The sequence below is a fragment of the Propithecus coquereli genome, unplaced genomic scaffold (assembly GCF_000956105.1).
Source record: "Propithecus coquereli isolate 6110/MARCELLA unplaced genomic scaffold, Pcoq_1.0 Scaffold357, whole genome shotgun sequence".
In the NCBI taxonomy this organism is placed as follows: domain Eukaryota; kingdom Metazoa; phylum Chordata; class Mammalia; order Primates; family Indriidae; genus Propithecus; species Propithecus coquereli.
In genome coordinates, this window is record NW_012149252.1 from 1597950 (window position 1) to 1610376 (window position 12427).

Here is a 12427-nt window from a genome sequence, read left to right on the forward strand (position 1 = left end):
AAACTATGGGGTCTTACTGTGTTGCCCAGTCTAGAGTGTAGTAGTAGTAAATTACAGGCTCAATCATAGCACACTACAGCCTCAAACTCTTGGGCTCAAGTGATCCTACTGTCTCAGCCTCCCAAGTAGTAGCTGGGACTATAAGCACACGATACCACGCCCAGCTAAGAATTCTTTCATTCCATGGTATGTTTTCAGCTAAGCTCTGCCATTCTCAGAAAGTCTGGCTTTGGCATAGATCAGTGCCACCCTCTGTGCAGTGTATTTGCCCTTCGAACTCTCCCACTGAAATTTGAAGTTGGCACTACCCCACCTCCAGCTTGGTTCACTTGCTCCCCTCCCTACAGCCTCCCCCAGTACACACACATGCTCACACTTCTTCACATTTCTAGTGTCTTTTTTCATCTATGAATGACGACAAAAAATGTATTCTAGCTCATTCATTAGAATAATTAGTATAGCTGATCAATTATTCATAGATATTAAACCATTACTAATTACATGATATTTAATAGCATCTTATTGCTAGGGTGAAAGGTAGGAACTATAGGTAAAGAGTTCAGAGCCATCTTAGAAAGGAAATTTAAAGTTTAGAAACAGAATCAACTCATGTATTACCAGAGAAAGCCTGAAGGCTGTGGGCTGTCTCCTGAGGGGTACGCCTACATTGAAAGGTAGGAAAAGGAAAAGCAGCTACGGAGAGGCTGGAATAGGTAGATCAATGTGCTATAAGAATATTACATCTCAGTGGAAGGAGAGGTTTTAGGAAAGTCAGTGCTGTTTCACAGAGGTGTCAAGGAGAATGAGAACCAAAAATGCTTTGGAGAGCAGTTTCAGCGGAGCGGTGGCAGTTAAAGCTAGGAAGGTAAGGAGATGAAGTTAACTGGTAGAGAGCACTTATTTAAGAACTTTTATCTGTTTAAGAAAGGGGGGAGGGATGGGACAGAAGGTAGATTGGAAGGTAGGATCAAAAGAGTTTCTTTTAGATTGAAGGCAAGATTACCTGTGCATATACAGATGCAAATGGAAGAAGAAAGGCAAGAAAGGATGAAAATCCAGTACTTTAGGAGGCAGGGAAGATATGGGAGCTAGAGACCGAACCGCACAACTTACGGAAGAATACTGAAGGAAATCTTTTCCTCTGAGACTGTAGGGAGGGGTAAGATTACTGGTGAAGAGCTAGCAATTTATTTGGGTAGTGAAAAGCTCATACCATTCAGCTCCAGTAAGGTAAATGAGATTTAGGAGCATGGAGATTGTTTTGAACAGCCATCTGTTCATTTGGTTGTTTGCTCAAGGAGCAACTAATGCATTACTTTGGTAGAGATATTAATACAAAGGTGAAGAAGCTACCAAATTAAGAGACTAATTTGTACATCTTTCTTGTTATAGTGGTGGTTCCCTGGCCCAAACAAGCAAGGAAGCAGTGGACCCTGGGGCTCGGGTAGCATTATAGATTGGCACCCATGAGTATCTTAGAGGTCAGCCGAATTGGGGTGAAGATGGCTCTGAGGTAGTTAACTCTGGCTGGATAGGGAATCCATACGGAACTGAATGAGGCTCTCTCAAGGTGGAGGGCAACCTGAAGGTGAAGGTTTGGCCAGGGGGATGTCATGAAAGAGAAAGAAGAAGAATACCGTGATGGGAGGAGGTGAGATAAGACCACTTTTGAGATCTTAGAGGCAGAGCTTACAGTGAAGTAGAATTCAACATACTTGATTGGGAAAGAGAAGGTTAGGTTTGGTAGGTCAAAGAATGAACAGAAGTTATAGGGCCAGTGTGAATGTTAAGAGAGATCATCTTAATTGTCAGAATCACAAAAGTTGTATTTTTATGAGTATGTTCTATGTAGTGTGATGGGAAAATCAAATATGGTGAGTTTTTAGAAAGTAATGGGTTTTATAATGTCAGTGAGCACCATTTTCAGTATCTTGAGAATAACATTGTAGGTGTGTACTGTTTTTAGCACTCTTTCTGAAAAGCTCAATTTCACTTTAATGTTCATATCTATTAAAATGTGCAGTGTAATACTTTCGATCTTTCAAGAAATGTGGAGAACTATTTTTATTGATATGTGGTATGTGTACAGAGGTAATTGGATAATAATGGTGTAAATTCCTAAAGGTCCTAGGGTTAGTGTAATAAACCAAGCACAAAAAAATGCTCTTCCTTTATGAGACTTTACTTCTTTGCTTTCTTCTGGCCACATTATCCACTGAGTATGATGACTTAATGTGTGTTTATTAGTAAGTACCATTACCTTCTTAGGACTATCAAATGTAGCAGGTATTTTGATGGACAACATTGGGAATATTTTGTTGATGTCTCTCTTCCCTCAATGCAGTGAATCTCATTCAGTCTGCAGACTGCCAGCTTGACAATTTCTATCTGCAATTGCTTAAAGGACAAAACAGTCAACTTTCTGTGAACTGAAAGAATGACTGTATTTTTGACAAAACATCTGTGGAAAATAGATGGCTACTTAACAATAGCAAGAAACATATGGTTTCTTATGGGAAACCATGGATTCTTGTAGTCAGGGCGATCAGATACCCTCGTTTGCCTGGGGTAGTGTTGGTTTACACCTGTTGTCCCAGTATCCTATTCAACTATCCCCCCACCTCATTCTCAGAAATGTTCTCAAATGGATAATACATTATTTGGTCATTCTTCTTGTGGGTCATATTTTGAGATACATGGTCTACACTTTGAATCATTGGGGTGGGGAACCTGCAACCTTAGAGCCACATGCAGCCTTCTGGATCCAAAAGTGTGGCCCTTTGACTGAATTCAAATTTTGCAGAACAGATCCTTTTAATAAAGGGACTGAATTGTTCTTTTTTCCAACTACCCAGCACCCAGCAAATACATTATAAAATGTGTTATAACTTGTACTGAGTTTGGTAGTTGCTATTTAAATTCGGCAGGTGTGTTATGATACAGTATTTAACCAGAGAGTAACAGCCTTTCAAATGAATACATCCTTGATATCTTCTGCTTTGAGAAAGAGAGAAATATGGTTGTGCTGGGCCTTGGATTTGTGAAATGTTGGACATGAAATGTTTATCTGACAATGACCTCAGACTTTGTTTTCATTTTTTTAAACAGCGCTAATATTCTGAAGGAGCCTGTGTGCTTAGGAGGGTGTGAACACATCTTTTGTAGGTAAGTAATTATGGCTTGAGATATACACACACACATAGATAGTGTAACTATATTTTTTACTTGATAACAACATATAATCTTGTTGATAATAATAGTACTTCATATTTGTGTAACTTTCATAGTCTGCAAAGCAACTTACTGTACATTATCTCATCTTTATCCTTATAACTCTTAATTTACAAATAAGAAAATCAAAACTCAAAGAGGATGACTTTTTCAGAATTACAAAGCTTAGTAAGTAACTTTGCTAAGTTCGGGGTAAAAGTTAATGTCTTTTATATACTAAATAATTCACATACGTCTTTTTTCCATTTAATTTTGAATCCAGACTTTCAAAATTATGAAAACCTAGTTCTTACAGCTATCATACTAGTTTCCTAGGGCTGCCTTAGCAAAGAACTAAAAACTGGGTGGCTTGGAACAACGAAACTGTATTATCTCACAGTTCTGGAAGCTAGAAGTCCAAGATCAAGAAGTTGGCAGGGTTGGTTGCTTCTGAGGGCTATGAGGCAGGTTCTGCTCTGTATGTCCCTCCTAGCTTCTCGTGGGTTGCTGCCATCTTTGCCATTCCTTGGCTTGTAGATACATCACTCTGATCTTTGCTTTCATGTTCACATGGCATTCTCCTTTGTGGGCATGTTTGTCTCTGTGTCCAAATTTCTCCATTTTATAATACCAGTTATATTGGATTAGGGCTCACCCTAATGCTCTGATATTAACTTGATCATCTACAAAGACCCTGTTTCCAAATTAGGTCATACTCACATGTACTGGAGGGTTAAGACTTCAATATCTTTTTAGGGGACACAGTTTAAGATATTGTGAAATTATTTATTTATTTATTTATTTGAGACGAGTCTTGCTCTGTCGCCCTAGGTAGAGTGCAGTGGTGTCATTGTAGCTCACCACTACCTCAAACTCCTGGGCTCAAGCGATCCTCTTGCCTCAGCCTCCTAAGTATCTGGGACTACAGCTGTGTGCCACCTAGCCCGGCTAATCTTTCTATTTTTTGTAGAAATGGGGTCTTGGTTTTGCTCAGGCTGGTCTCAAATTCTTGAGCTCAAACAATCCTCCCTCCTCGGCCTCCCAGAGTGCTAGGATTATAGGCATGAGCCACCATGCCCAGCAAGCTCTTGTGGAATTAGATTCATGTGAAAGCCCTGTCTTATAGATTTTCGTCTCATCCCGATTCTTGTTCAGAAGAAATTAGTTGAGGGATTTGGTTTAATTGTGTATGAGACAGAGTTCATATGGCCTCCTTTGAATTGATCTTTTAATTATCTCAGGTTATGAATATACGACTATCCGGCATGAGCAAACTGTATTCTGAAATTTGAGCATATATGAAAATAATCTAGTGTGTGACTTCAGAGGGCTGAGGACGTGTGAGGCAGTTATGCTTGGGGTCCTAATTTTGTTCAGTTATGCTTGGGGTCCTAATTTTGTTTCTAGAAATGTAGATCTGTTACAGGGGGCATATTCAGCAGGAGGATGGTGTAGGAAGTTGTACTTGTTGCCTACCTGATATCGCTAGATAATGAAAAGGTATTTCAAACTCTCTATGTTCAGAGCAGATCTCTTGATCGTCCTCCCTTCAACCTGTTCCTGCCTGCGTCATCTTCATCACAATAAATGGTACCACTGACTACTAAATTGCTTATCCCACATCACTAAGTTCTACCAGTTCCACCTCAGAATGTGCCCTGAATCATGAATTTTTCTCCTTTTTTTGTATTTGCTACTGTTTATACTTTGGTCCAAGCCCCCATTGTATTATTTTTCCTCAGGTTCATAACTGGTTTCTCCATTTTGGCATTATCACCCCTTCCTAGTTTCTGCATTCTTAAAGGTGTTCTTTTGAAAATATGAATCATATCCATGTCATTACCCTATTTAAAACCCTTCAGTGGCTTCCTGTTAGAATAAAATCCATGCTCTGTACTCTGGTCCATAAGACTCTGTATGGGACTTCACTTCCTAATGGCTCACACTGTTCAGCACCTTCTCCTTACAGATCCCTAAACATACCAACTCACTCCTGCCCCAGGACTTTTGCACTTGCTAGTTCTTCCATGTGGAATGTTCTTTGCTAGATTTTTGTGAGGCTGACTTTCAGTCAGTTAAATTTCAGCTGAGATGTCACTGCCTCCACAATGCCTCCCATTCCCTTAGGGAGTTGCCCACTCCCCCAGTCTAGCAAGCAGATGTGTTGTTTCAGCTGATGCATGATGGCTATGCTCATTGTATACGGTAGGTCATTGACAAAACTGCTGGATCATAACCAACTCCATGAAATTGTATACAGTGTGTGTGTGTGTTGGGGGGGAATCCATACCTTTAATCAGATTCTAAAGGGCTGTGTGACTTAAAATGGCCAATAAAAGATTGAGAGGCATGAGAACATCTTAAAAGAGAAAATGATCACGTTTATTTATATGACATGAGCATAGGAGAATCCACTCAGTGCAGTTTTTTTTTTGAGACAGAGTCTCACTCTGTCGCCTGGGCTAGAGTGCCGTGGCGTCAGCCTAGCTCACAGCAACCTCAAACTCCTGGGCTCAAGCAATGCTTCTACCTCAGCCTCCCGAGTAGCTGGGACTACAGGCATGTGCCACCATGCCCGGCTAATTTTTTCTATATAGTTTTAGTTGTCTGGCTAATTTCTTTGTATTTTTTAGTAGAGATGGGGTCTCGCTCTTGCTCAGGCTGGTCTCAAACTCCTGAGCACAAATGACCTGCCCACCTCAGCCTCCCAGAGTGCTAGGATTACAGGCACGAGCCACCGTGTCTGGCCTCAGTGCAGTTTTGATTCATTTTGATTATATGATGCCAAGAATTAGGGCAGTTTATATTTATATTTTAAAGTTTTATATAAAGTTCATATTCTTTGCAGATTTTGAGTTATATGAAACTGCTGAGGAATGAGGTTTTGAAAATGATTTTGACATAGCTCAGTCCAATTGAAATGTAGAGGTGGAAGCAGGGTGGAGAGACACGGATTTTCACATCATAGCCAGTGTTGTGATAGTTTCCAGGTACTTTGATGCCAATCCCTGATAAAAGTAGTCCATGTACTGTAAGATATAATTTATTTAAGACATATGGCAGGGGTACTCAAATATTTTGATCTCAGACCACTTTAATCTCTTCAGAATTGAGGACTATAAAGAGCTTTTGTTTATGTGTGTGTGTATATATTCTATATAAAACTGAGACTTTTAAAAATACTAATTCATTTAAAAATAATAAATCAATAACCTACTAACATAAATAACACCTTTTTAAGGAAATAACAATTTTACAAACCAAAGAAAAAATAGGAAGAATGACACTGTTTTACATTTTTGCAAATCTCTTTAATGTCTCACTGAATAGAAGACAACTAGATTTTCATATCTGCTTATGTACTCCATCTGTTGTGATATGTTTTGATTGAAGTATGTGAAGGAAATCTGGCCTTATACATATTTGTAGTTGGAAAAAAGTATTTTAATAGCTTTTTTAGATAATTGTGGATATTCTTCCTTGATACTACACAAAAACTTGACAAGTGCTAGTTTCTTCAGTTCTTCACTGTGGAATCTGAAACTATGTCATTACATTTTTGTACTCTGTTAAATTGCATTGGTATATCTATTAATAGCACTTTGGATTGATCTTTAATTCAGAATGATTTTATGATATCAAGCATTGGTCATTTGGGAATACTGGCTCACTGAGTTATGCAGATCTATTTAGAAATGACATATTTCTCCAGAATTCTGGATTAATGTGTGTATAAAATCAGTTGAGAATAGTTATAGAACAAATATTATAGAATGTATAAAATAGACTAATCTGAGTACTAGCACAGTGCTGGGCAAGTGACTTAACTAACTGGATCTCATTTTCTTCCTGTGAAAATGAGGTGGTAGCTCTTGATTAGTAGATTTCAGATTATATTTTACTAATATTTCTCAATTAAGTGTTGCACAACAATTGGTAATTTAAATTGCCTGAGTAATCACTTTACCTACTTTTTGTGCGGGGGTTCCAAATTAGAGTTCGTTTGCTGAAGAAATTTGACATTTATTGAACTAGATGATCTCAAAGGTCTCTACCAGCTCTAGTATGGGTTACAGATTCATTTTACAACCCTTTTTGAGTTACTTTGTGTTAGGAATCATGCTAGGAGCCAAGGGTACAAAAGTTAGAAGTGCCACAGGTTTTGTCTGAGGACGATTCGCGTTGTAAGAATCCTCTGTGCCTATGAAGGAGTGGGTCACGTGACAAAGAACTTAGTGCTTGGGGAAGATGTGGCTTTTATCACTCTTACATTACCCAATCCTGCTAGAACCCATCTGGTGAGGCGAAGGAAGGAGTAGATTTATGGGATCCTTTTTCTGGAATTCACAGACGAGATTCAGGGGGGATTGTGAACCCCTCTTTTTTACAGAGGCATGTATATATTTTCATCAGATTTGCAAAGGGTTTATAACCCCAAAAGTTAGGAAACCCTTTTTAACGCCAGGACTTTAACACTTAGATAACCTAGGGTCATTGAGTTTACAGATTATAAAATTGTCCAAAAGAACCCAAGATTTTTTCTCAAAAACTACTTTAGAACCTTTAGACACTTAGCCAAAAGCAAAACAAAAGGTCTGTCTGAGTCTCTGTAGTAATTTTAGGTATTTCTGTGAAGTGGAGTGTTAAGGTTTAGGATAGAAAAGATTGAGATGTGTGGCTGCTAAGCATTAGGTACTGTATCTGTTTACATCTCTTCTGTACTCTCACCCCTTAGAAGCTATAAATTTATTTATTTGCAGGGAAAAATTTTGCAGACTAATGTCAGGCTAAGTCAAGTCTCTTCATAGCAAATTACGTCAGCAACTTTAGATTTAGATTTTATATGCATGTATCACACTCTCTGAATAAAACATACCATCTTAACAAGTATTTTATAATTGACCATTGTGTGTTAAAACAACCTCTGCTCCGTTTACTTCTGTTCAAACTCTTGTTTATTATTAATTTTTTTGGAATTCAAAATGGTTTGATCTTTTTTTTTTTTTTTTTTGAGTGATTGTGTAAGTGACTGCCTTGGAACCCGATGTCCAGTGTGTCATACCCCAGCCTGGATACAAGACGTGAAGATAAACAGACAACTGGACAACATGATCCAACTTTGTAGTAAGCTTCGAAATTTGATACATGATAGCAAACTTTCAGGTGAGAAATATCACTGTCTCTCTTAGTTTAATAACTGATGAATTCATATTGATCACATAAAATATGTAAAAGATCTATCAAGAATTCTGAATAATGTATTTCAGATTTTAAGATCTGTAGTGTTTTGGATTTTTTATTTTAAGAGATGAGGTCTTGGTATGTTGCCCAGGCTGGACTCAAACTCCTGGGCTCAAGGGATCCTCCTGCTTCAGCCTCCCAACTAGCTGGGACTATAGGCGTGTACCACCATGCCCAGCTGTTTTTGGGGGGGATCATTTTGAGAAATGACAGGAACTATAGAGATAATTAAGTCTAAGCCCCTTATTTTATAGATGAGAAACTAACATCCAGAGGTTAAGTGATCTTGCCTATAGTCACAAGTGTAGTTAGTACCAGAAACTGGAGAAATAGAGCTCATTTCTTCTGATTGTAGATGCAGAGATTTTTTTCACTACTTTACACTGTCTGCTTTTTACATTTATGATAATTTCTGTAGAATATATAGGGAGTAGTGATTTTGGCCTTACAGTGCTTAACTCACTTAAATATACTTTCGCAAGATAGAATATAGCATACTTCCATGGATCACTTTTCTAGACTGAATTAATTAGATGAGCACATTTTGAAAGAGTGAAAATCTAGTATTCATTTTCTTTTCTATTTAAATGGGGGTTAATGTTTCTCAAATTGTTCTTAGACTCCATGTATTAACTATATATCTTCCCTTGTGCTTTCTGCTGAGAACTAATTAGCTGTGAAAAGAAAGTAAAGTGTTTTGAATCTTCATAATTGGATATTGGAATTGTCTTTTTATTGGCCAGATCAGGTCATTTTAGTGTGTGTTTATAGGAGAACCTTTTCTTTTTTCTTTTTTTTCTTTTGAGGTCTTCCAGTAAGGACCTAAAAACCTGCTAGACAAATTGTAAAAGAGCTGTGACACTGAGAACCTTTTCTTGATGGCAAGATGCCGTGAATGATTGATAATGCTCACATTAAATTGTTGGATTTCTGTTTTTAAATCTTTTGTTCTTAGAATTCTGATGGGCTGTGTTACTATCAGCTCCTAAAGATGAAGTTGATTGTTCAAAATAAAGAAACTAAGCAAATACTTTGAGTCTTAATTGACCTTTTAAGAAGTAGAATTTAAACCATAATCTACCTGTTAAGTTTTCTTCATCCAGTTATCTGGATCATTGTATTAGACTTCATTCTTTTATGATAAAATGTGCTATAGTGCTGAAGTTTTACTTATATTTGGCTGTAATTATACACATTTTTTAAAGTGCTTACCTTTAAAAAATAATATTGTGGTTGTAAATCTCTTTAAGAACAAAATGAGAAGTTTTGTCATTAGTGCATCTGGACTCTTATTCAAAGACAGTACTCATAGTGTTTATTTTCTAGTTGGAAAGACTGATGGGTGGTCTGGCTTGCTCCCCCGATGTAGATACTGTGAATTAATGCAGGGTTTCTTAATCAAGGGTCCATGCATCCTTGGCAGTGTTCAGAGTTGGAGTGGGTAAGGATCAGTGAGCCTCTGTGTATGAAAGTGCCTTTCCTTCGATTCTTAGAGGTGTGTAGTCTGCTAGGATTATTGGCCATGCATTGAAATTTGGGGTGCTGCTTTGAAATTTGTGGCTGTCATAATATTTTTATTTGATTCCTCTCCAGTTGCTATATAGTCATGTATTCATTTGGTAGAGATGCCATAACAAAGTATCACAAACTGGGTGGCTCAAACTGGGCGGTTCCCAACCTTTTTGGCACCAGGGACCGGTTTCATGGAAGATAGTTTTTCTATGGAAGGGGCATGGGATGGGCTGGTGGGGGGAGGTGGGGCTCAGGTGGTGATGTGAGCGATGGGGAATGGCTGTAAATACAGATGAAGCTTTCCTTGCCCGCCCACCACTCACCTCCTGCTATGCTGCCTGATTCCTAAGTGTCGTGGAAGACCGTTTTTCCACAAAAGGGATGGGGGTGGGGGAGAGGTGGAGCCTGGTTTGTAACAGGCCACAGACTGGTACCAGTTGACAGCCTGTGGGTTGGGGACCACAGGCTTAAATGACAGAATATAGTTTGACAGTTCGGAGAATAGAAGTCTGAGATCAAAGTGTGTGCAAGGTTAATTCCCTCTTGAGGTCTGTGAGAGAGAATCTGTTCTAGGCCTGCCTCTTTGGCTTGTAGATGGCCGTCTTGATGTTCACATGGTGTTCTCCTTCTATGTGTGTTTGCTTCAGATTTTCCCTTTTAAAAAAGGACACTAGTCATGTTGCATTAGGGGCCCATCTTACTCCAGTATCACCTCATCTGAACAATTACATTTACAATGATCCTATTTCCAAATAAGGTCACATTCTGAGGGCACTGGGTGTTAGGACTTCAGCATATCACTTTGGGTGGGGGAGGGAAACAATCTAACCCACAACAAGTAATGTGACATTTTTAATGGGGTTTAAGGGGGAGCAGGGTAACTTGATAGATTAATCCTTGATGGGTTGACTGCCGTCAATTGTGGCATACCATGGGGTTCAACAAAAGAAGTATAATAGAGACTCCTCTTCCAGAAATTCTACTCTAGTTAGTGATGTTCGAATTATTAGTATAGTTTTCATATTTTGGGGACCATGTAAATATGAATTGCCTTCATATTTCATCATTAAAGAAGATATTTAGGAAAATTGAGTTTAGAACAAGTTTCTGAGTGGGACCTGAGGCCTTTTAGAATCCTGTCTTTCTCATCTAAGTAGAGTTGGAGATTGGAGAGAGAATTATGTTGATTCGTTTTCCAAAGGCCATATTGTGTTTGTTTTCCTTATTACAATGAATAATAGTTATTCATACTTTAATCCTTCCCAGACTTAAGCAGTACTGCCTTCAACATTACTTACGTTAAGATGAGTTGAAATTTCACTGTTTAGATGACATATAATCAGAATTTTAGGAGCTAGAAGGTCATCTTCAATCCCCTTATTCTGTAGGTGAGAAAATTGAGGATCCAGGTTACATAGGACATCATGTTGTGAGTTTCTTACTATTTTTTTCATTTAGAACAATGTTTTTATTGGAAATGTAGGTATTCATTACATTTGTTGAATTGAGTTGGATAAAAATTGGCAGTGCTAAGACTAATTCATATCCTAGAGACTAAACTTAATTAAAATAATTTTAAAACAAATTCTTAAAGTTTGGTTTAAATAATTTATTTTATAATGTTAACATCCTCCTTTGCTACCTTGCTAGAAAATGACAGTAAATCTACAGTGTAAATGTACTGAAATATACACTTCTATCCAGATCTGTAATTTCCATGGCGCAAGGCTTTTTCTACTTTAATGTAAGTTATATTGTCACCAACCTTTTCTCCCAAAGTCCTCCTAAAACAAACTAGCTTTGAAGGGCACTTGGGATTTTTTTTTTTCTGGAGCATTTCTCTTTGTTTCTTTATGGTTTATTCAGTATATTTTATGCAGTACTTTGTGCTAGTTTATTATCTAGTAAGTACTTCTAAAACTAAAATGGTATAAAGTGAACTACATAATAGGTAGAAGGAACCAATAGTTGGGGACAATGATGGTTGATCATCCTCTTAATAATGAAGAGATTGGAAAATGATCTCATTGTAAGATAAGGGCATTAGATTAAGTGATCCCTAAGGTCTAGCTCCAAAATTGTATGATTCTGTTAAATGGTCATGTGTTGAAGATGATGAATTAAGTGGAATGGTTAAACATCACCCACATTTTATCTATCTTTTTAAAAACTCCGTAGTTCACAATTTATCTTTCAAATGAACCTGTTACTTACATTTACTGTAAAATATATAATTACTGTAATTAAGGTGGGTAATTAGGAAGAACTTGTCAAATCGTGGACATAGTGTATGGTATACTGGAGATAAAGAAGCCTGATTTATAGTAATACTTTCTAAAATGAGCTTCTAAATACTTGAACAGATTTTTCTCGGTTCAGTGTACTTTAAAGAGAAGAAATTTGTCTGTCAAATTTTGCTGACAACCATTTATGGATAATTTTACCTTATTCTTTATAACATAAA

At 37.7% G+C, this 12427-nt stretch overlaps 1 protein-coding gene across 5 annotated transcripts in view; it reads left to right on the top strand.

Moving 5' to 3' along the window:
* BARD1 (BRCA1 associated RING domain 1) overlaps nucleotides 1–12427 on the top strand; it is an 85012-nt gene that overhangs the window by 8409 nt on the left and 64176 nt on the right. Inside the window, exons 2-3 of one of the 5 annotated variants that reach the window (XM_012651461.1) lie at nucleotides 3109–3165; nucleotides 8225–8373. The exons of 2 other annotated variants lie outside the window; for them this stretch is intronic. In XM_012651461.1, coding sequence (XP_012506915.1) covers nucleotides 3109–3165; nucleotides 8225–8373 — 206 coding nt within the window. The remainder of the gene's footprint in view (nucleotides 1–3108; nucleotides 3166–8224; nucleotides 8374–12427) is intronic. 2 more of the 5 variants (XM_012651462.1, XM_012651464.1) reach the window with 2 other exon arrangements.